The 23,153-nt window shown below is 38.4% G+C and overlaps 1 protein-coding gene across 1 annotated transcript in view; it reads left to right on the top strand.

Annotated features, from left to right (window-relative positions):
* C1H1orf21 (chromosome 1 C1orf21 homolog) overlaps positions 1–23,153 on the top strand; it is a 231,797-nt gene that overhangs the window by 176,017 nt on the left and 32,627 nt on the right. The window contains exon 4 of the mRNA XM_030873069.3: positions 18,461–18,537. Within this exon, the coding sequence (XP_030728929.1) occupies positions 18,461–18,537 (77 nt within the window). The remainder of the gene's footprint in view (positions 1–18,460; positions 18,538–23,153) is intronic.

Here is a 23,153-nt window from a genome sequence, read left to right as displayed (position 1 = left end):
ATATTATCATTTTGCATTTGGAGTTTTTTCTCAGATATTTGCAGTTGCTTCCTGAGGGCAGGGATCTCATTGGTCTTTTCTTGTTGTTACCCTCAAAGCCTAGCAAGGTGCCTAGTACATAGTGGACACTCAGTAATTTTCTTGATAACTCTCAAATCTGTTCCCTGGTCTCTAATTCCCAGAGTAATTAGCTATCTTATCAACACTAGCATTTGGTATGCACTAGCTAGCTAGCATTTGGTATGCACTTCCTATACAACAGGCAACCCAGTGAAGTAGGTACAACTTTTATCCCCATTTCATAGGTAAGGAAACTGAAGCACAGAGGTTACATAATCTGCTCAAGGTGACACAAGTAGAAAGTGAAGAGGAAGTCTGACTGCAGAACCCATACTCTTGTTATCTGCTGTGCTGTCCCCTGTTGTCTTGCTAGCTTCTCAGAGAATCTCTTCTGACTTACAGGGACAGCTTCCTGACCAGCTCTCTGATCCCATCTTTTTTTCAATGGAGTATAGTTGATTTACAATATTATATTAGTTTCAGGTGTATGACATAGTGATTCAGTATTTTTATAGATTATACTCCATGTAAAGCTATTATAAACTATCGGCTATATTCCCTGTGCTGTACATTATACCCTTGTATCTTATTTTACACCTAGTAGTTTGTACCTCTTAATCCTCTTCCCCTATTTTCCCCCACCCCCGGAGCCCTCTCTGATTCCATCTTTGAAACACAATTCTGACGTGACAGAAGCTTCATAAACTCCTGCAGTAGTTCCACGTTATGTCAAAGGAAAATCTAAATGCCCAACATGAACCATTCACGGGTCAGCCTGTGCCCACCTCACCACCCTATCTTTCACACAGCTTCCTGGCACCCCATGCTCTCTGTGGATCTCCCGGGGTCCATACAGCTATACATGCCTGGTTCTCTTCTCTCCCTGCCAGGTATACGTTCTTCAAGACCCAGTCCTGCCTTTCCGTCTGCAGGAAGCTTCCCTGATCTCCTCCTCCGGGTTGTGTCATTGCAAGTGCTTCCACCACGCATACTTGTATCTTCTTTTTAACTTCTATTTTTTTAAATGTCTGTTCACTTCGTTTTTAGTAGGTGAAGATCATACCTTTGATTCCCTAGTACAGCCTGGCACATAGGTACCATTAAATAGTGATTTAGTGAAGAATGGGCCATTGGGTTTCTCTACTATAGTTTTCTACTAGTATTTTTTAATATATGTTTCTATCCCTGTTTGACTTTTCATTGTGAGCCATGAACCTGGGTTTTGATATTTGTTTGGCCTGAGATGACTGACTGAGTTTTGCAGATGTGACAGGCTGAATAATGACCCCCACACACACCTCCCAATTTGGCCACGCCCTAATCCCTGGAACCTGTGAATATGTTCCCCTACATGGGAAAAGGAACTTTGATAAAACTAAGGATCTTGACGTGAAGAGATTATCCTGGATTATCCCAAGGATCCTTACAAGAGGGATGCAGGAGGATAAGCATTAGAAAAAGAAGATATAAGGATGGAAGCAGAGGTCAGAGAAGAGAGATGCTAAGCTGCTGACTTTGAAAATGGATCAAGGAGCCATGAGTCAAGGTAAGCAGCCTCTAGAAGCTGGAAAGCAAATATACTCCTAGAGCCTCCAGAAGCAAGAAAGACTTGAACACCGATTTTAGACTTTTGACCTCCAAATTTATGTTTTAATCTAAAAGTCTGTGGTAATTTGTTAAGCAGCGGTAGGAAACCAATATAGATTTTGTTACCTTGAAACATGGCAGTGCTGTAATAAATACCTAAAAATGTGGAAGTGACTATGAAATTGGGTAGTGGACAGAGACTAGAAGAATTTTAAAGAGCATAATAGAAAAAGCCGAGATTGCACGGAACAGCTAGTAGAAATATGGTTATTCAAGAATCTGCTGCAGGGCTTCCCTGGTGGCGCAGTGGTTGAGAGTCCGCCTGCCGATGCAGGGGACACGGGTTCGTGCCCCGGTCCGGGAAGATCCCACATGCCATGGAGCGGCTGGGCCCGTGAGCCATGGCCACTGGGCCTGCGAGTCCGGAGCCTGTGCTCCGCAATGGGAGAGGCCACAGCAGTGAGAGGCCTGCGTACCACAAAAAAAAGAAAAGAAAAGAATCTGCTGGTGAGGGATCAGAAGGAAATAAGGAAGATGTTATTTGAAACTGGAGAAAGGGGGCCACTGTCATATACTAGCAAAAAGCTTAGCTGAATTGTGTCCTACAGCATTGTGGCAAGCAGAATTTATAAACAGTGAACTTGATTATTTAGCTAAGATTTCCAAGCAGAGTGTTCAAGTCACAGCCTAGTTTCTTCTTGCTGCTTATAGTAAAATGCAAAAGAAAAGAGATAAATTGAGGGAAGAGCTGTTCCTTAATCAAAAAGGAACCAGGACTTGATGATTTGGGAAATTCTCAGCCTACCCAGATTGCAAAAGACACTAAAGCTAAGAGATTCACTCTCTGGAAAGCATGCTCTGGAAAGAAAACCAAGAGTGTAGCTGAACAATATGTTGCTAGTTTCTGGAAAGGATTAAAAAGTCAGAGCATTTAATCACACAGATGTCTCTTTGAATAGATTAGGCATGTGATTTAGGCATGAATTCCTTCAGCCATCTTAGCAGAAGCCAGGAATAGAAATAGGATTATTCAGGAAAGATCTGTGGAGGAACATCCTGTGCTATGGAGTGAATACCCATGGCATACACAGGAGACCCATGAGGATCTCAAGGAAGTTATACCAACAGAAATACTGCTTCTCTGAACTGAAAAGAACAGAGAGAGGGTGAAATGAAAGAAGGTTGTTGCACTCCCAAACTTCTGTAGGCAGGAAACAATCTGATAAAACAACTCAGCTGCAAACGTGTGCTACCCTTCAAGAAAAAGGAAGAAAAACTACAAAGATGGAGCCACAGGCCCAGAGGGCAGAGTCTTAAACCACAGAGGATTATCCCAAGGCCTTGAAACCTGATGAAGTTCGCACAGTTGGATTTTGACATTGCTTGGGACTGATGATTCCCTTTTCCCTTCCATTTTCTTCCTTTTTGAATAGGACCACCTGTAGCTGTAACTTGATGTCTGTCCCACCACGTATTTTATGATCAGATATCTTGTTCTGAGTTCCACAGGTTCACAGATGGAAAGGAATTCTGCCCTAGGATAGATTATACCCAGAGTGTCATCCATATGTAATTTAGATCATTTAGGTAATGAGATAATTACATAATGGGACTTTTAAGCTGATGAAATTTAAGTTAGACTTGAGACTTGAGTTGATACTGTAATGGGCTGAGACTTAGGTACCTAGGGATGGAGTGAATGTATTTTGCATATGGGATGGGTGTGAATCTTTGGAGCCACGGGGAACAGTGGTAGGCTGCATAATACCTCCCCACAAAGATGTCTGCATCCTAATCCATGGAACCTATAAATATATTACCTTCATGGGAAAAGAGATTAAGGATCTTGACCTGTAAAAATTATTTTGAATTATTTGAGTAGGCCCAATATAATCACAAGGATCCTTATAAGAGTAAGGCAGGAGGGCTTCCCTGGTGGCGCAGTGGTTGAGAGTACGCCTGCCGATGCAGGGGACACGGGTTCGTGCCCCGGTCCGGGAAGATCCCACGTGCCGCGGAGCCTGCGCGTCCGGAGCCTGTGCTCCGCAACGGGAGAGGTCGCAGCAGTGAGAGGCCCGCGTACCACAAAAAAAAAAAAAAAAAAAAGAGTAAGGCAGGAGTGTCAGAGTTAGAAAAAGAAGGTGTAAGAAGCAGAGGTCATAGAGGAGAGACGATGCTTCACTGATGCTTTGAAGATGGAGGAAGGGACCGTGAGCCCAGGAATGTAGGTGAAGTCTAGGAGCTGGAAGAGGAAAGGAAACAGGTTGTTTCCTAGAGCCTCAGAAGGAAGGCAGCTCTGTGAACTGTTTTTAGACTCTTGCCCTCCAGAAATGTAAGATCATAAATTTGTGCTCTTTTAAGCCACTAAATTTGGGTTCATTTTCTATAGCAGCAATAGGAAGTTAATACACCAGGTTTTCTGGACACTGACATATTTGGAATTAAAGAGAGTTGTGGGTATGTCCAGCTAGATCAGGAAGGCTGGAGTCTGATTTGGGGCTGGCTTAGCACAGTGAATGCAAGAAAAAAGCTCATGCCTGTAGGAAAAACTGGATCATTTAAAGTTTTTGTTTTTAGCTTTGACATTTACAGTTTCTCAACTTAGGAAAACCTGCAAGATTTTGGTTTACCACAGGAAAAGGTTAGGAATTCTGCACAAATGATGGCTTTTTATTTGTTAAAATATTAAAAGCGTGATGGATGATACAGTTCTTTGTTCTAAGATTTTGTTAACTTTGATTTTGATTTTTCTGCCTATGTTTTTACCTACCAGAAAAATCTAGCATAAATCATGTTTATTTTGGGCTAGTCAGCTCTTAAATGCAATCTTTTAGGACCATAATCCATTGATAGTTGGATTCTTAAAATCTTTGGTCTTCTTATTATGGATCACAATGATTATGATTCACATTCCTATGTGTTTTGTTTTATTTGATGGGTGGAGAGGAGAAGTGAAAAATGGAAAAATCAAGAGAGGTGTAGGTGTGGGTGTCGGTGCAATTTTCCGAGTGGGGGAATAAACCACAGATTTTTGTCTCCATTCTGTCTTACTGTGTCTAGGTGGCATTTAACATAATTTATTAATGTCAGCTAACCAACTAGTTTCAGCTTTGTTTTGAAATCTAAACTCTGCATGGCATTTTGGCCCTTTCAGTAATTTCAAGAACTTTCAATAATTGTTTTCCATGTTTAGAACAAATAAGATACTTGATGGATTTACACATGAGACTGTTGAGAAAGGAAGATCACAATGGTTAATGTTAGGTAGTTCTTGATTAAGAAAATATACTTTTCAAAAAAATTAGCATTATGGTCATCATTAGGGCTATTGGTAAATATTCCAGTTCTGCTCCTTCTAATCAAAAAAGTAGGATTGTGCTTCCCTGGTGGCGCAGTGGTTGAGAGTCCGCCTGCCAGTGCAGGGGACGTGGGTTCGTGCCCCGATCTGGGAAGATCCCACATGCCGCGGAGCGCCTGGGCCCGTGAGCCATGGCCTCTGGGCCTGCACGTCCGGAGCCTGTGCTCCGCAACGGGAGAGGCCACAGCAGTGAGAGGCCTGCATACCGGAAAAAAAAAAAAAGTAGGATTGTACTTTCTCCAGTCTCTTGACTACTGTGGTCCTGTGACATGCTTTGGCTGAGTATATATGAGCACTTAACCTTGCTCAACTCTATCCTCCCCGCCCCTGCCGCGGTGATTATGAGAGCACATGTGAACACATGGCCTCCACTGGCCTGAGTCCCTGAGTGATGAGGATGAGCAGAGCTCTCCTGCCAGCCTGCACTGGACATGTAGCAGGTGTAAGACATAAACTTGTATATTATTAAACTACTGATACCAGGGGTTGTTTTTTACTGCAGCATAACCTACCCTGTCCTAACTTTTCGGCATCTTAGCCAAAAACTGAATACGGTTCTTCGAAATTAGAAAAACCTGGAAATAAATCATCTTGTGGAAAACATCCTTAACTTATAATTCTCAGTGTGATTTATAACATTATAGCTTGTTTTTTTTTATTTTTTCCACAACTGACACACACACACACTCTCTATTTTATTTTTACAAGAGATAAACTGACACCGAGCATTGTAAATGGATGACCACAACAAAAGCAACAACGACTGCAATTATCAAACACGAAACACACACATACTGTGTCATAATATTGACATTCAGTCCAGTAATCCTCCACTGTAGCAGCTCCTTTACTTTGCAGTGAAAACTGATTTGTATATCTTTTGCCTCTGAGTCCTTGTGGGATTTTTTTTTTTATTCAAACAGAAAGTCACAAATAATATAATCATCCTCATCAGTTCGCTCAGTCCCATGTAATTAATTCTTTTTTCATCTTGATCTTTTGTTAGCACTTTTATGAATTCATCAGTTTTCCGTTAGAGTTCTGAAAATGCTTACTCATTCAGTTCAGCAGTAAAATCAGTTACCAGAAACCTGTACTTGTCAGAGTCTTTTCCATGAATTCCTTGAAGATGAAACCTTTTTATAGGAACATTTTTGCAAAAGCATCAGAGTACACCTAGAACTGTCTGTAAATGACAAAAGACTTAGAAATGACCATGGTTAAACATTTGATGAAAGTTCATAATAATGCAATTGACAAGGAAATTTAGTTATTTCTAAGATATACATTTTAAAGTAATAACTAGAATTATGACTTATAACATTATACCAGAACATATAAGATTTTTAGAAATTTCATGTAATGTCTGAAACATTTATATTAACATATTTCCATACAAATAACCCAAAGAAAGTTTAGTATTAGTTGTTTTTTTGTTTCTTTGTTTTTTTATACTGCAGGTTCTTATTAGTCATCACTTTTATACACATCAGTGTATACATGTCAATCCCAATCAACCAAATCAGCACACCACCATCCCCACCCCCACCACAGTTTTCCCCCCATCGGTGTCCATACGTTTGTTCTCTACATCTGTGTCTCAACTTCTGCCCTGCAAACTGGTTCATCTGTGCCATTTTTCTAGGTTCCACATACATGCCTTAATATACGATATTTGTTTTTCTCTTTCTGACTTACTTCACTCTGTATGACAGTCTCTAGATCCCTCCACGTCTCAACAAATGACTCAATTTCATTCCTTTTTATGGCTGAGTAATATTCCATTGTATATATGTACCACAACTTCTTTATCCATTCGTCTGTCGATGGGCATTTACGTTGCTTCCATGACCTGGCTATTTTAAATAGTGCTGCAATGAACATTGGGGTGCATGTGTCTTTTTGAATTACGGTTTTCTCTGGGTATATGCCCAGTAGTGGGATTGCCAGGTCATATGGTAATTCCATTTTTAGTTCTTTAAGGAACCTCCATACTGTTCTCCATAGTGGCTGTATCAATTTACATTCCCACCAACAGTGCAAGAGGGTTCCCTTTTCTCCACACCCTCTCCAGCATTTGTTGTTTGTAGGTTTTCTGATGATGTCCAATCTAACCTGTGTGAGGTGATACCTCATTGTAGTTTTGATTCGCATTTCTCTAATAATTAGTGATGTTGAGCAGCTTTTCATGTGCTTCTTGGCCATCTGTATGTCTTCTTTGGAGAAATGTCTATTTAGGTCGTCTGCCCATTTTTGGATTGGGTTGTTTGTTTCTTTAATATTGAGCTGCATGAGCTGTTTATATATTTTGGAGATTAATCCTTTGTCCGTTCATTTGTTTGCAAATATTTTCTCCCATTCTGAGGGTTGTCTTTTCATCTAGTTTATGGTTTCCTTTGCTGTGCAAAAATTTGAAGTTTCATTAGGTCCCATTTGTTTATTTTTGGTTTTATTTCCATTACCCTAGGAGGTGGGTCAAAAAATATCTTGCTGTGATTTATGTCATAGAGTGTTCTTCCTATGTTTTCCTCTAAGAATTTTATAGTGTCTGGTCTTACATTTAGGTCTCGAATCCATTTTGAGTTTATTTTTGTGTATGGTGTTAGGGAGTGTTCTAATTTCATTCTTTTACATGTAGCTGTCCAGTTTTCCCAGCACTACTTATTGAGGAAACTGTCTTTTCTCCATTGTATATCTTTGCCTCCTTTGTCATAGATTAGTTGACCATAGGTGCATGGGTTTATCTCTGGGCTTTCTATCTTCTTCCATTGATCTATGTTTCTGTTTTTGTGCCCGTAGCATATTGTCTTGATTACTGTAGCTTTGTAGTATAGTCTGAAGTCAGGGAGTTTGATTCCTTCAGCTCCGTTTTTTTCTCTCGAGACTGCTTTGGCTATTTGGGGTCTTTTGTGTCTCCATACAAATTTTAAGATGATTTGTTCTACTTCCATAAAAAATGCCATAGGTAATTTGATAGGGATTGCATTGAATCTGTAGATTGCTTTGGGTAGTATAGTCATTTTCACTATATTGATTCTTCCAATCGAAGAACATGGTATATCTCTCCATCTGTTGGTATCATCTTTAATTTCTTTCATCAGTGTCTTATAATTTTCTGTATACGGGTATTTTGTCTCCCTAGGTAGGTTTATTCCTAGTATTTTATTCTTTTTGTTGTAGTGGTAAATGGGAGTGTTTCCATAATTTCTGTTTCAGATTTTTTCATCATTAGTGTATAGGAATGCAAGAGATTTCTGTGCATTAATTTTGTGCCCTACAACTTTACCAGATTCATTGATTAGCTCTAGTAGTTTTCTGGTGGCATTTTTAGGATTCTCTATGTATACTATCATGTCATATGCAAACAGTGACAGTTTTACTTCTTCTTTTCCAGTTTGTATTCCTTTTATTTCTTTTTCTTCTCTGATTGCTATGGGTAGGACTTCCAAAACTATGTTGAATAATAGTGGTGAGAGTGGACATCCTTGTCTCCTTCCTGATCTTAAAGGAAATGCTTTCAGTTTTTCACCATTGAGAATGATGTTTGCTGTGGGTTTGTCATATATGGCCTTTATTATGTTGAGGTAGGTTCCCTCTATGCCCACTTTCTGGAGAGTTTTTATCATAAATGGGTGTTGAATTTTGTCAAAAGCTTTCTCTGCATCTATTGAGATGATCATATGGTTTTTATTCTTCAATTTGTTAATATGGTGTATCACATTGATTGATTTGCATATATTGAAGAATCCTTGCATCCCTGGGATAAATCCCACTTGATCATGGTGTATGATCCTTTTAATCTGTTACTGGATTCTGTTTGCTAGTATTTTGTTGAGGATTTTTGCATCGATATTCATCAGTGATATTGGTCTGTAATTTTCTTTTTTTGTAGTATCTTGGTCTGGTTTTAGTATCAGGGTGATGGTGGCCTCATAGAATGAGTTAGGGAGTGTTCCCTCCTCTGCTATTTTTTGGAAGAATTTGAGAAGGATGGGTGTTAGCTCTTCTCTAAATGTTTGACAGAATTCACCTGTGAAGCCATCTGGTCCTGGACTTTTATTGTTGGAAGATTTTTAATCACAGTTTCAATTTCATTACCTGTGATTGGTCTGTTCACATTTTCTATTTCTTCCTTGTTCAGTCTTGGAAGGTTATACATTTCTAAGAATTTGTCCATTTTTTTCCACGTTGTCCATTTTACTGCCATAGAGTTGCTTGTAGTAGTGTCTTAGGATGCTTTGTATTTCTGCGGTGTCTGTTGTAACTTCTCCTTTTTCATTTCTAATTTTATTGATTTGAGTCCTCTCCCTCTTTTTCTTGATGAATCTGGCTGATGGTTTATCAATTTTGTTTATCTTCTCAAAGAACCAGCTTTTACTTTTATTGATCTTTGCTATTGTTTTCTTTGTTTCTATTTCATTTATTTCTGCTCTGATCTTTATGATTTCTTTCCTTCTGCTAACTTTGGGTTTTGTTTGTTCTTCTTTCTCTAGTTCCTTTAGGTGTAACGTTAGATTGTTATTTGAGATTTTTCTTGTTTCTCGAGGTAGGCTTATATAGCTATAAACATCCCTCTTAGAACTGCTTTTGCTGCATCCCATAGGTTTTGGATCGTCGTGTTTTCATTGTCATTTGTCTCTAGGTATTTTTCGATTTCCTCTTTGATTTCTTCAGTGATCTCTTGGTTATTTAGTAACGTATTGTTTAGCCTCCTTATGTTTGTGTTTTTCACATTTTTTCCCCTGTAATTCATTTCTAATCTCTTAGCATTGTGGTCAGAAAAGATGCTTGACATAATTTCAATTTTCTTAAATTTACTGAGGCTTGATTTGTGACCCAAGATGTGATCTATCCTGGAGAATGTTCCTTGTGCCCTTGAGAAGAAAGTGTAATCTGCTGTTTTTGGATGGAATGTTCTATAAATATCAATTAAATCTATCTGGTCTATTGTGTCATTTAAAGCTTCTGTTTCCTTATTTATTTTCATTTTGGACGATCTGTCCATTGGTGTAAGTGAGGTGCTAAAGTCCCCCACCATTACTGTGTTACTATTGATTTCCTCTTTTATAGCTGTTAGCAGTTGCCTTATGTATTGAGGTGCTCCTGTGTTGGGTGCATATATATTTATAATTGTTATATCTTCTTGGATTGATCCATTCATCATTATGTAGTGTCCTTCCTTGTCTCATGTAACATTGTTTATTTTAAAGTCTATTTTATCTGATATGAGTATAGCTACTCCAGCTTTTTTTGATTTCCATTTGCATGGAATATCTTTTTCCATCCCCTCACTTTCAGTCTGTATGTGTCCCTAGGTCTGAAATGGGTCTCTGGTAGACAGCATATATATGGGTCTTGTTTTTGTATCCAATCAGCAAGCCTGTTGGAGCGTTTAATCCATTCACGTTTAAGGTAATTATCGAAATGTATTTTCCTATGACCATTTTCTTAATTGTTTTGGGGGTTTTTTTGTAGGTCCTTTTCTTCTCTTGTGTTTCGCACTTAGAGAAGTTCCTTTAGTATTTGTTGTACAGCAGGTTTGCTGGTGCTGAATTCTCTTAGCTTTTGCTTGACTGTAAAGCTTTTGATTTCTCCATCGAATCTGAATGAGATCCTTGCTGGGTAGCGTTATCTTGGTTGTAGGTTCTTCCCTTTCATCACTTTAAGTATATCATGCCACTCCCTTCTGGCTTGTAGAGTTTCTGCTGAGAAATCAGCTGTTAACCTTATGTGAGTTCCCTTGTATGTTACTTTTTGTTTTTCCCTTGCTGCTTTCAATAATCTTTCTCTGTCTTTAATTTTTGCCAGTTTGATTACTATGTGTCTTGGCATGTTTCTCCTTGGGTTTATCCTGTATGGGGATCGCTGCGTTTCTGGACTTATGTGGCTATTCCCTTTCCCATGTTAGGGAAGTTTTCGACTATAATCTCTTCAGATATTTTCTCGGGTCCTTTCTCTCTTTCTTCTCCTTCTGGGTCCCCTATAATGTGAATGTTGTTGTGTTTAATGTTGTCCCTGAGGTCTCTTAGGCTGTCTTCATTTCTTTTCATTTGTTTTTCTTTATTCTGTTCCACAGCAGTGAATTCCACCATTCTGTCTTCCAGGTCACTTATCCGTTCTTCTGCCTCCGTTTTTCTGCTATTGATTCCTTCTAGTGTAGTTTTCATTTCAGTTATTGTATTGTTCATCTCTGTTTGTTTGTTCTTTAATTCTTCTAGGTCTTTGTTAAACATTTCTTGCATCTTCTCAGTCTTTGCCTCCATTCTTTTTCCGAGGTCCTGGATCATCTTCACTATCATTATTCTGAATTCTTTTTCTGGAAGGTTGCCTATCTCCACTTCATTTAGTTGTTTTTCTGGGGTTTTATCTTGTTCCTTCATCTGGTATGTAGCCCTCTGTCTTTTCATCTTGTCTATCTTTCTGTGAATGTAGCTTGTTTCTTTTAATTCCTGACATATTAACTTAAAGACTTGGTTCTAGGTTTGTTGGTAAACAAATCTGTTCTGAGCAATTTCTTAAAACTCTGTTTACTTTTTAAAGATTATTTTAAATGTTTTCAATCTACCTTGTGAAACAACTATGTGAAAAATACTCGATGCTTTACAACTGATTTGCTCCACTTAACATTTACTTGATATAAAATGAGGTACATGGTTATATTTTAATTTATAGAAAGAATTTCCATGAAGTTGAGACTTCCCATGCCAATTTCATCACTACTAAATAATTCTAACAAAACACTAATAATTCTAATAATCTCCATGGACAGGTAATTATAATTATGTTGACCTCACGTAATCATGATACCGGTGGGCCCAAGTCAACAGTTGCATTGTGTAGCTTGGGCCTTGCCATTGGCTAGCATCCAGAAATTCTGGTAGAATAAATGTGGCTCAGCTAATCACCATCTCTCTGAAGATAGAAGATACTATTCCTTTATATTTGAAGGAGGTGGTGTCCTACTTGTGTTAATACTACTTAGGAAATCACACAAATTTGTACAACATCAAATGAGATTGTTTTCTCAGAGAGTATATCGTATGGGACACTCCCCAGAAGCTGGAATGATTACTCATTATTTATGTTATAGCTGAACGTGTTCTTATTTTTAAATGTGTGTGTACCCCCCAAAAGTCTCCTAATTCTAGTTAAAGTATTTACCTTTTCTCGTTTTCAGGTACTTTCTGAAATGCAGTGGTTAAAATGCACACACACACAGAGTTTTGTATAGAGGAAAACCCACTGAGAGTTCGTGTTTAGTGCTTTTGTATCTTTTCTCTGTGTGGCCCCTCATTAGCAGGTTCCAGAAGCTAGTACTCCAACTCCCACTATTTTTCTCTAGGCCTCCAGCTTCCTCCATCCACCTGGCCCCTGAGATTTCTTTATAAGACAGAACTTCCTGCCGTTGGGCCCAGAAAAAAGAAAAAGAAATTCCTCCTCACACTTCCAACCCAGACCAACTCTGGGAACCTCCCAGGACCCAGACTCAGTGGGACGACACAGGCAAAGAAGTGATAGGAGGAAAGAAGCTCCTTCCTTCACCAACAGGGAGTGGGGTACTTTCTTCAACTCCCTGAATGTGTTGTGTTGCTTCCTTCAGAATTAAGGAGCTGAAGTTCAAGAGGACTTTGTAAAGAAGCTGTCAGTTTCTCTTGGAATTCTGACTTTCCCTTTAGGAAATGCCCCCCGAGATTGGAAGCAGCAGAATAAATATATTTTGGTTTGACTGTCTTCAACATGAGAGAAGCTAAGAAGAGAATGATAAGTTTACTCTAGACACTGACAAGTGTGTTCTGTTCATAAAGAAATAAAATTGCAAGCAAAGGAGAAGTTGTTTGATTTGCTGTTTAAATAAACCTGTCACTACCTGACATTAGTTTGCAAACATTTTTGAGAAATGGATGTTTTTGTCCAGCATCAGTTGAAAGCCCCTGAATGTACAGTTCAAGGGATTGCTGCTCTGAGAGACCTTGTTATTGACCCCTGAGGCAGCTCTGCAGAACCCCAGGGCTCAGTTTGAAAACTGCTCTGTGGAAGGCCAAGAGGGAGAATTCTAAGGTACAAAGGTACCTTTTCTCTGAAATAAAAGTCCTCAAACTTTTTTGAGTTAAGAGTCACCTAGGACTCTTGTTTAAAATGCAGATTCCTGGGCACAATCCCAGAATCTGACACTTAGGAGGTATTGTGTAGGGCCTTGGAATCTGTATTTTGACAAGCATCCTAGATGATTCTGATACCAATATGGATGGATCATAAAAACACAGCTCTACAAACTGCCTGCTGAGGGCCCTTTCAGTGGCTTCATCTTAATCCCGCTTGGTCCCAGTTTATTTTAGTACTTATTTTATGAGTGTCAAATGCCATTAAAATAGTTTTTTCTTGCCAAGGGAAATAATATCTTAGTTACCTCTTCCGTCATCTCCCAATTTAGTTCTCTGTTTCTATTCCTGGAGTACCCCAAATGTGGCATGGCTCTCAGCCCTCTCTGTTGGATCTGCTCCATCTGAGACTCCCATCAGTCTCATCCTTCCTCTCGCCTTTCTTGGTTTTGTTTGTTTGCTTGTTGTTTCTTTTTTTCTTTTTTTCTTTTTGCGGTATGCGGGCCTCTCACTGTCGTGGCCTCTCCCGTTGCGGAGCACAGGCTCCGGACACGCAGGCTCAGTGGCCATGGCTCACGGGCCCAGCCGCTCCGCGGCATGTGGGATCTTCCCGGCCCGGGGCACGAACCCGTGTCCCTTGCATCGGCAGGCAGACTCCCAACCACTGCGCCACCAGGGAAGCCCTGTTGTTTCTTTTTTTAAAGACAGGTCTCTTTAAACTTCTCCTTCCCCAACAAACAAACCCAAAGCAGAAGTTAATTGGTGTTTGTAAACAAATATAAAACTGACTTCTTGATGTAAATACAGCGAGCCAGTAAGCATATATATGCTCCCATGTAGCAAGGTACTAGGTGTTCTGATAGAAAGACATATAAGAACAAATCCAAATAAATAAAATTTGTAAAATAAATAAAGCCCACAATGAGACACCCACTTGAATGACTGTAATTGAAAAGACAATACCAAGTGTTGACAGGGAGGTAGAGAAACTGCAACCATCATGCACTGCTGGTGGGAATGTAAAATGACACAGCCACTTTGGAAAACAGTTTGGTGACATCTTAAATAGTCAAATATAAACTTATCATATAATCTAGCAGTTCCACTCCTTAGAGTCTACCCAAGAGAAATGAAAATGTATGTTCACACAAAGACTTGTATACAAATGTTCATAGCAGCATTATTCATAATAGCCACAAACTGGAAACAGTCCATATGTTCATCAAGTTATGCATGGATAAACAAAATACAGTATATCCATACATTGGAATATTATCTAGCAATTAAAATAAATGAAACACTGAAATATGCTGAAGTATAGATGAACCTCGAAAACATTATGCCAAGTGAAAAATGCCAGATGCAAAAGGCTATATATTGTATGATTCCATTTATGTGAATCTAGACAAAGCAAATTTGTAGAGACAGAAAGCAGATCTGTGGTGGCCGGGGCCTACAGATGAGAACAAATGGGTATGATGAAACTTTTGGGGCTGATCTAACTGTTCTAAAACTGGATTGTGGTGATAATTGCACAGCTCTATAAATTTACTAAAATCATTTAATCATACATTTATAATGGGGGAATTGTATGGAATATAGATTTTATCTCAATAAGGCAGTTAAATATTTTTTGTTAAAGCGTATGCCACAATTAAATAATTGAAAGTTCTTTTCTATGCAAAAGAAATAGAAAGGCACTATATATAATTCAGGTGTGGCCTGCAGACCCCTGGAGTTTCCTGAGATATTCTCAGGGAGTCTTCAAAGTCATTTTCCTAATAATAAAGAAGCTATTTGCCTTTTTGAAGGCAAATAGCTGTTGACATTTGTAGTGATGGTGCAAAAGCAATGGTGGGTAAAACTGCCTGTGCCTTAGCACAAATCCAGGCATTGGCACCACACCTTATTAGTAGTCATAGTAGTACTATTATTAGTAGTACTAATAGTAGTTATTAGTAGTCACCACCACCAAGCATAGTGGAAGAATATATTCTATTTTCACTTAAGAATGCCCTTGATGGGGACTTCCCTGGTGGCGCAGGGGTTAAGAATCCACCTGCCAATGCAGGGGACACGGGTTCAATCCCTGGTCCAGGAAGATGCCACGGAGTAACTAAGCCCGTGTGCCACAACTACTGAGCTTGTGCTCTACACCCCGCAAGCCACAGCTACTGAGGCCCATGCGCCACAACTACTGAGCCTGCGCTCTAGAGCCTGCGAGCCACAACTACTGAAGCCCACATGCCCTAGAGTCCGTGCTCCGCAACAAGAGAAGCCACCGCAATGAGAAGCCCGCTCACCACAACTAAAGAAAGCCCGTGGGCAGCAACGAAGACCCAACGCAACCATAAATAAATAAAATTGATTCTTAAAAAAAAGAATGTCCTTAATGAAGCAGTAGAAATTATTGAAGTTTTTAACTCTTAGATCTTAGATGCATATCTTTTTATTTTTTAATAAGATCTTTATCTCAAGGAAAAGCACTTCTGCAATTGATTGAGTTGCAAGCTGAACTTGCAGCTGTTTTTTTGTGGGACACCATCTCTACTGTAGAAAAAAAGTGCCTGGCAGACAAATTATGGATATTCAGACTTGGGTATTTGGCAAAGAGTTTCTCAAAAATGACCAAATAGAGCCCGTTACTCCAAAGAAAACAATTGTCAGTGTTTGTTGCTGGTCATAAAATTCGAATATTAAACCAAAATTAGAATTTTGGAAAACTTGTATCCACCACTATGAGCTTGACCTTTTGTCAAGACTTTTCTCGTGAGGGACTTCCCTGGCGGTCCAGTGGTTAAGACTCTGCACTTCCAATGCAGGCGGCACGGGTTCGATCCCTGGTTGGGGAACTAAGATCCCGCATGCTGCGCAGTGCAGCCAAAAATTAAAATTAAAATTAAAAAAAGGAAAGATTTTTCTCATGAGATTGATGCTGATTTTAACAAATGTGATTTTTTTCATATTGTGTAATGAAGTGTATCAAAATTTGCAGAATATAGGTAAGAGGTCTTGATACTAAAAACTTTGAGGACTACTGGCCTAGTGGCTAATAGCATGAACTCTGGGGCCATTCTGCATGGATTCAAATCCCAACGCTATTACTTATTACTTGTAGAATCCCAGTAAGTGTTTCACCTCTCCATGCCTCAGCTTCCTCATTTATAAAATGGGGAAAATAATGATACCTATCTCTGAGAGGTATGTGGGCATAAAAGTAAATTAATATATATGTACTTGTGAACGTTAAAATGAGTTGATGTATGCAACCAGTTAGAATAACGTGGTGAGTTGTTACTGATCTTGATGAGTGGTAATTTGTAAAAACAAATACATTATAAGTACAAAATAGATAGAAATCTCTATGTAATTATATATATATTTGTAACCAGGAAATCCCCAGCTGCTTCCTCCCCATCCCCCATGCCCTCACCCCCCCATCTCTGCCTCACCTTGGGTACTCTCACTTCCTGGAAGGGCACGTCTGTGCCTGATGTCCTAAAGTGTCCTCGCCATCTATTGAGTCTCTGTTTGGGGCAGTTCCTTCTTTTTTTAGCAACCACACAATGTGTTTTTAAGGAAGATTTGGTGAGACAGTATAGTTATGAAGGGTACAGTTTAATAAATTGAATAGAAACAGAATATAATTATATGTCTTTGCATTCTTAGAATTAGAAGTCTCTTTCCTGCCTTAGCAATGTTTAAAATTATGATGCATCATTTAAGTTCAAAGAGTTTAGCAAATTATGTGAATAGAGAAAAAGTATAAGGTTCTGTCACATCAAATACATCCATTTTCAGTGCTTAATCCAAGCACACATAAAGTTTAAGGGAGAAAATGACTCATTTGGAGGGAACCTACATCTTCAGCCCTGCAGAGAGACTACAGCTGAGCTATTTTTATCTATGTTTAGAAAAGTTAATTATGTGCTGACATCATTTATTTGTTCTACCAGTATTCGATGAGTGACTCCCATGGAGTGCCAGGCCCCTAGCCAGGCACTGTTGTCCCAGTTGTAAAGAAGGGATGTGGGTCCCGCCCTCCTGGACTTAGTGCATTAAAGTTTTCTAATTGTTCTCCCACTTTCTTTGTAAAAAAATAAGGTGGTTCATCTGTTGTTCACTGACTACATCAGCAGAGGGAACAGTATATATTTTATACTTTTTAAATGTTCATGAAAACATTCTCGAGTTAAGTGTGAGGTAAATAAGGTAAGCTAGACTGCAAAAGAACTGTAATGATTGTTTCTTCTCCTGGAAGATCACAAACAAAATTACTGTCTATTTTGGAGGACTGGCGTTATACAGATATGCTCATGTTTGATGGTAAATAGCAAACGACCAGGCATGTACGTCGTTGCAGTTTCACTGATTTACGTGGCTTCTGCTATCGTAGGAGAAATAATGAGCTCTTGAAAGAGCTCATTTGGGGACCATCTGTTTATGTGCCATCCCACATCGGTCTGCCTGTGGTGAGAATGGTGGGTCGGCCCACAGGACTTTTTATTCCTTACCCCTACCTACCCCAGGTCTTTAATTATTGCCACACCTCAGGTTCCTTGAGTGTATATAGTCACCTGTTAAGTAGGTTTAGAACAGTCCTTCCTTTCATTTTCGGGGGTATATTTAGAGAGCAAATTTTAGAGCACCTTAAATATTTTTTTAAAGATAATGTAAAAGCAGTAGTAGTATTGAGACAGTGTGCTTACTGATATACTTGTATTTTAAGATTTGAGAGTATTTCTTTCCTATGCGGCTGGTTTACTGGGAATAAGAAATCAGATCAGGCTAAAAGCCAAAGAAGTATTTCTGGAATACAGGCTAGTATTGATTTCATTAATTTAATTAAATTCAATCTCAATATTTATTATATATGGAAAATATTGGCTATTTTTAGTCATGTTCTTGTCCCTGTCACTGCTAGGGCCTTATGCAAACTTTACGTGTCAGTAACTGCAGTTGTCTCTCACAAATAAAATGCACAAAGTCACTTAACCTGGGCAAGCAAACAATGGCTGTGGTTGAACTACCGCTGTTCTTTTTCACTAGAATCTTCTGTTCTTTGATTCTCTTACTGTTTTCAGTAACTCCACCTAAAAATCAAATATTACTCACACGTTATTTTCTAAAAGGAGCCATAGCTCTTATAAAAGTTAATTCCTCTTTTCATGACAACGTTCCCTGTTCAAATATTCGGCAGTTCTCCTTGTACTGTGTGACATCTTTGTAAGGACTTTTGTCCTCCCCAACCTCAGAGGCTCCCAAACAAATCTAACGTTTTGTTGATGAAAATTTATGCTCTTGTTTAATTGCTGATTCTCATCTTGTCTTTTACATGTGCGTTTATGTGTTTCAGGAAAAGAGTGCCAGTTCAAATGTAAGACTTAAAACTAATAAAGAGATTCCGGGATTAGTTCATCAACCCAGAGCAAAGTAAGTTCTAGTTCCTATTTTCCTATATTGTCTTTAAAGCTAAAGATGTTTTTAGAGTGAGCTCCATTTTGCTTGCCATGTAACCAAGCCTTATGATAAAGCCTCAGTAATTGAGACAGTGTGATTTAGTCTAATGGAACAAAATAGAGAGACCCAAAACAGACCCACAATATATGACAGAGCTGACACTTCACATCAGTTAGAAGAAAATGAAGGGGAATATCTTTATAACCGTGGGGTATGGAAAAACTTTGAATAAGTCACAAAGGATGCAAATCTTAAGAAAAATGATTAATTTTTGTGAGTACATTAAAATTAAGAACTTCTGTTTATCAAAATATACTATAGGAGAGTAAAAGGCCACAAAATGATGGAATATATTTACAATACGTATAATTAACAATACTTGGGTTTCCAGAATATATCAAGTAATTCTATGAATCAATAAGTAAAAGACAGAACTCATAGAAAAGCAGGCTAAAGACGTAAACAACCACTTGACTGAAGAGGAAACATGAATAGCTAATGCATATGAAAAAATACCATTTCACACCACAAGATTGGCAAAAATTTAGAAGGCTAATGATACTAAAATGTTTACCAGAATGTAGGGATATAAACTGGTACAATTACTTTGGAAAACAACTCCACTCTCAGGTGTATACCCTAGAGAAACTCTTGTGCATGTGTGCCAGCAGGCATATTTTGAAATGTCCATAGCAGCACTGTTTACATGAGCTCTTAAAGCTCTTGAAGATATGGGACTTTCCTGGCAGTCAGTGGTTAAGACTCCACGCTTCCACTGCACAGGGCGTGGGTTCCATCCCTGGTCAGGGAACTAAGATGCTGCGTGCCTCGTGGCGGTGACATGGCCAAAAAAACAAAAAAAAAACAAAAACAAAAAAACAAAGCTCTTGGAAATAAAACCCAAATGTCCATCAGACATGTAATGGATAACAAAACTGTGGTATTTTCTTATGATGGGAATGCTACATATCAGTGAAAATGAATGACCAATAGCTACCCAGATCAAGATAGAGGAGTCTCATGAAATGTAAGGTTGTACCAGTAAGGTAAGTGGAAGTACCTGCCTATGTACAGTTTCATGCATATAAAGTGCAAAAACAGGCAGAGCTAAGCCATATATTATATATATGTACGTGGTAAAACAATAAAGGCAAGCAAGGAAATGAAGAGGCATTGAATTCAGAATAGTGGTTCTTTCTACTGGATAGAAGACAATGGGACCAGAGGTTCTATCTCTTAATCTGAGTGGTGGTTACATGCATGTTCCTTTAATTATTATTATTTGAAAATGTGCAAATAACATTTTATGTTTCCTTTTCTATGTGTTAAGTATTTCACAGTTAAAATGCTAAATTAAAATGCTAAAGAGAATAATGAGTAGTTTCTATATTGTTCTAAAACTGAGTCTACCTTGGTGATAAAATGCACTTGCGTGACTTTGAAGCTACCTGCCCTTTCTTCAAAGAAGCTGTAATCCCAGAGGCTGCAAACCTCTTTTGTGTTGTTCTGCCTAAATATGAACAAATTCCCTAGGGGTGCTGATCACACAAGTACATCTGACACAGTCACCACCATCCCCAAATAATTTTAACTAAGACATATATGTAAATCAATATCATAAGTGGAAAAACTTGTGTTCTTTGGTTCTTCCCAGGAGGTTGAGACAAAAATAACATAATCACTTTAACCTGGCTGAGTGTCTGGAACTGCTGCAGCCATGGCTACTGTGATATGGTGGTTAGGACTCTTCAAGGGGTGGTGAATGATCTCAGGGATTGAATTTTTTACTTTCAAAGAAAACTGGACATTTTAAAATCCATTTATCATTTACAGTGTCAGTATAATGGGACAACTGATTTTTTTCACCCTCAGGTAAATGTCATGCTATAATCACAACCTACCTAATCCACTTCACTTGTAATCACTTTTATCTACACTAATTTTATCTGCCTCTGAGGATAGCAGATACCTGATAACACTACCAAATCATCTTTTCGTCCAAGCCATTAGATATATGCTCCTTTTAAATGCTTCTAGAAAAAGACTCTATTGAGAATTTCTTTTTTCCTTTAAAGCAAATACTTACTTAACTTTGACACATTGAAATAGCATGCTTTGCAGACACACATGTGCTGAAGCTTTCAGAGAAGTTGATTAAATTGGCTCATGTGTTTACATTAAAATTATGAAGAAAATCCCCTGTTCTTCACACAGCATAATGCTCGTGTGTGCGTGCGTGTGTGTGTGTATTTTAAACTGTGAGTCAGATCATTGGGTTTCTGGAATTCAACTAAGAAATATTTCTGGAGGGCTAAGAGAAGGATTTTACTTTTTCTACTCATTGACATAATATAGGTTCCAGGAAATTATTCTTTATTATGCAGCTGTATAAAATAAGATGAGGCTTTTTCCCCATGAGTGGAAGGACAATCCCATACCTGATAATGGCAGATTTATTAATAATGAAGGCAGATAATGCTCACATCTTCATTTGATGCACCACGTAGAGCACATTCTTACTGACTTTGTAATCTCAGGCCAGTGACCTTATGTCTGTGAGCTTCAGTTTTCTCCAAGAAAAATGTTGGTGAAAAATCCTGTCTTATAGGGCTGGGGCTTAAATGAAATAACGTATGCCCGGTTCTTATCACAGTGTCTGACACTTGGTAAGAACACCTTAACAATTAGAAAAAACCCAAATGCCCTTTGACAGGAAATTGGATAGATGAACAACACTGTATTCACACAGTGGAATATTAGCAGTTAAAACGAATGCACTGCAACAATGCACAAAGCTGGATGGACCCTAGCAGTATAGCACTAGAACAAAGAGTAAGTCCTGCAACATTACACAGAGCATAATGCACTCTATAAAGTTAAAAAAAACTAAAATAAATCATCTGCTTTTTAAGCACATAGAGAAATAGAGTAAAGCTATGTAAAAGGAAAGCAGGGGCATGATGGTTCCCTTGAGTTGGGAGTAACACACATGGGTGGGACGTAAGTAACCTCTAGGTTCTTGTTAAGATTGCAGCTTTGTAGAGGGAACTTAAGTTCAACATATTAAAGGCCATACATGACAAACCTACAGCCAACATTGTTCTCAATGGTGAAAAACTGAAACCATTTCCTCTAAGATCAGGAACAAGACAAGGTTGCCCACACTCACCACTATTATTCAACATAGTTTTGGAAGTTTTAGCCACAGCAATCAGAGAAGAAAAAGAAATAAAAGGAATCCAAATTCGAAAAGAAGAATTAAAGCTGTCACAGTTTACAGATGACATGATACTATACATAGAGAATCCTAAAGATGCTACCAGAAAACTACTAGAGCTGATCAATGAATTTGGTAAAGTAGTAGGATACAAAATTAATGCACAGAAATCTCTTGGATTCCTATACACTAATGATGAAAAATCTGAAAGAGAAATTATGGAAACACTCCCATTTACCATTGCAACGAAAAGAATAAAATACCTAAGAATAAACCTAAGGAGACAAAAGACCTGTATGCAGAAAACTATAAGACATTGATGAAAGAAATTAAAGATGATATAAACAGATGGAGAGATATACCATGTTCTTCGATTGGAAGAATCAACATTGTGAAAATGACTATACTACCCAAAGCAATCGACAGATTCAGTGTGATCCCTATCAAACTACAAATGGCATTTTTCACAGAACTAGAACAAATAATTTCACAATTTCTATGGAAACACAAAAGACCCCGAATAGCCAAAGTAATCTTGAGAAAGAAAAACGGAGCTGGAGGAATCAGGCTCCCAGACTTCAGACTATACTACAAAGCTACAGTAATCAAGACAGTATGGTACTGGCACAAAAACAGAAATATAGATCAATGGAACAGGATAGAAAGCCCAGAGATAAACCAACACACATATGGTCACCTTATTTTTGATAAAGGAGGCAAGAATTTACAATGGGGAAAAGACAGGCTCTTCAATAAGTGGTGCTGGGAAAACTGGATAGCTACATGTAAAAGAATGAAATTAGAACACCTCCTAACACCATCCACAAAAATAAACTCAAAATGGATTAAAGACTTAAATGTAAGGCCAGACACTATCAAACTCTTAGAGGAAAACATAGGCAGAACACTCTATGACATAAATCACAGCAAGATCCTTTTTGACCCACCTCCTAGACAAATGGAAATAAAAACAAAAATAAACAAATGGGACCTAATGAAACTTCAAAGCTTTTGCACAGCAAAGGAAAACATAAACAACACGAAAAGACAACCCTCAGAATAGGAGTAAATATTTTCAAATGAAGCAACTGACAAAGGATTAATCTCCGAAATTTACAAGCAGCTCATGCAGCTCAATATCAAAAAAAAAAAAAAAAAACCCAATCCAAAAATGGGCAGAAGACCTAAACAGACATTTCTCCAAAGAACATATACAGATTGCCAACAAACAAATGAAAGGATGCTCAACATCACTAATCATTAGAGAAATGCAAATCAAAACTACAATGAGGTATCACCTCATACCAGTCAGAATGGCCATCATCAAAAAATCTACAAACAATAAATGCTGGAGAGGGTGTGGAGAAAAGGG

The sequence above is a fragment of the Globicephala melas genome, chromosome 1, assembly GCF_963455315.2.
Source record: "Globicephala melas chromosome 1, mGloMel1.2, whole genome shotgun sequence".
Classification (NCBI taxonomy): Eukaryota; Metazoa; Chordata; class Mammalia; order Artiodactyla; family Delphinidae; genus Globicephala; species Globicephala melas.
The sequence above is the reverse complement of the archived record's forward strand: the minus strand, read 5'-3'. Positions and strand labels throughout refer to the sequence as shown.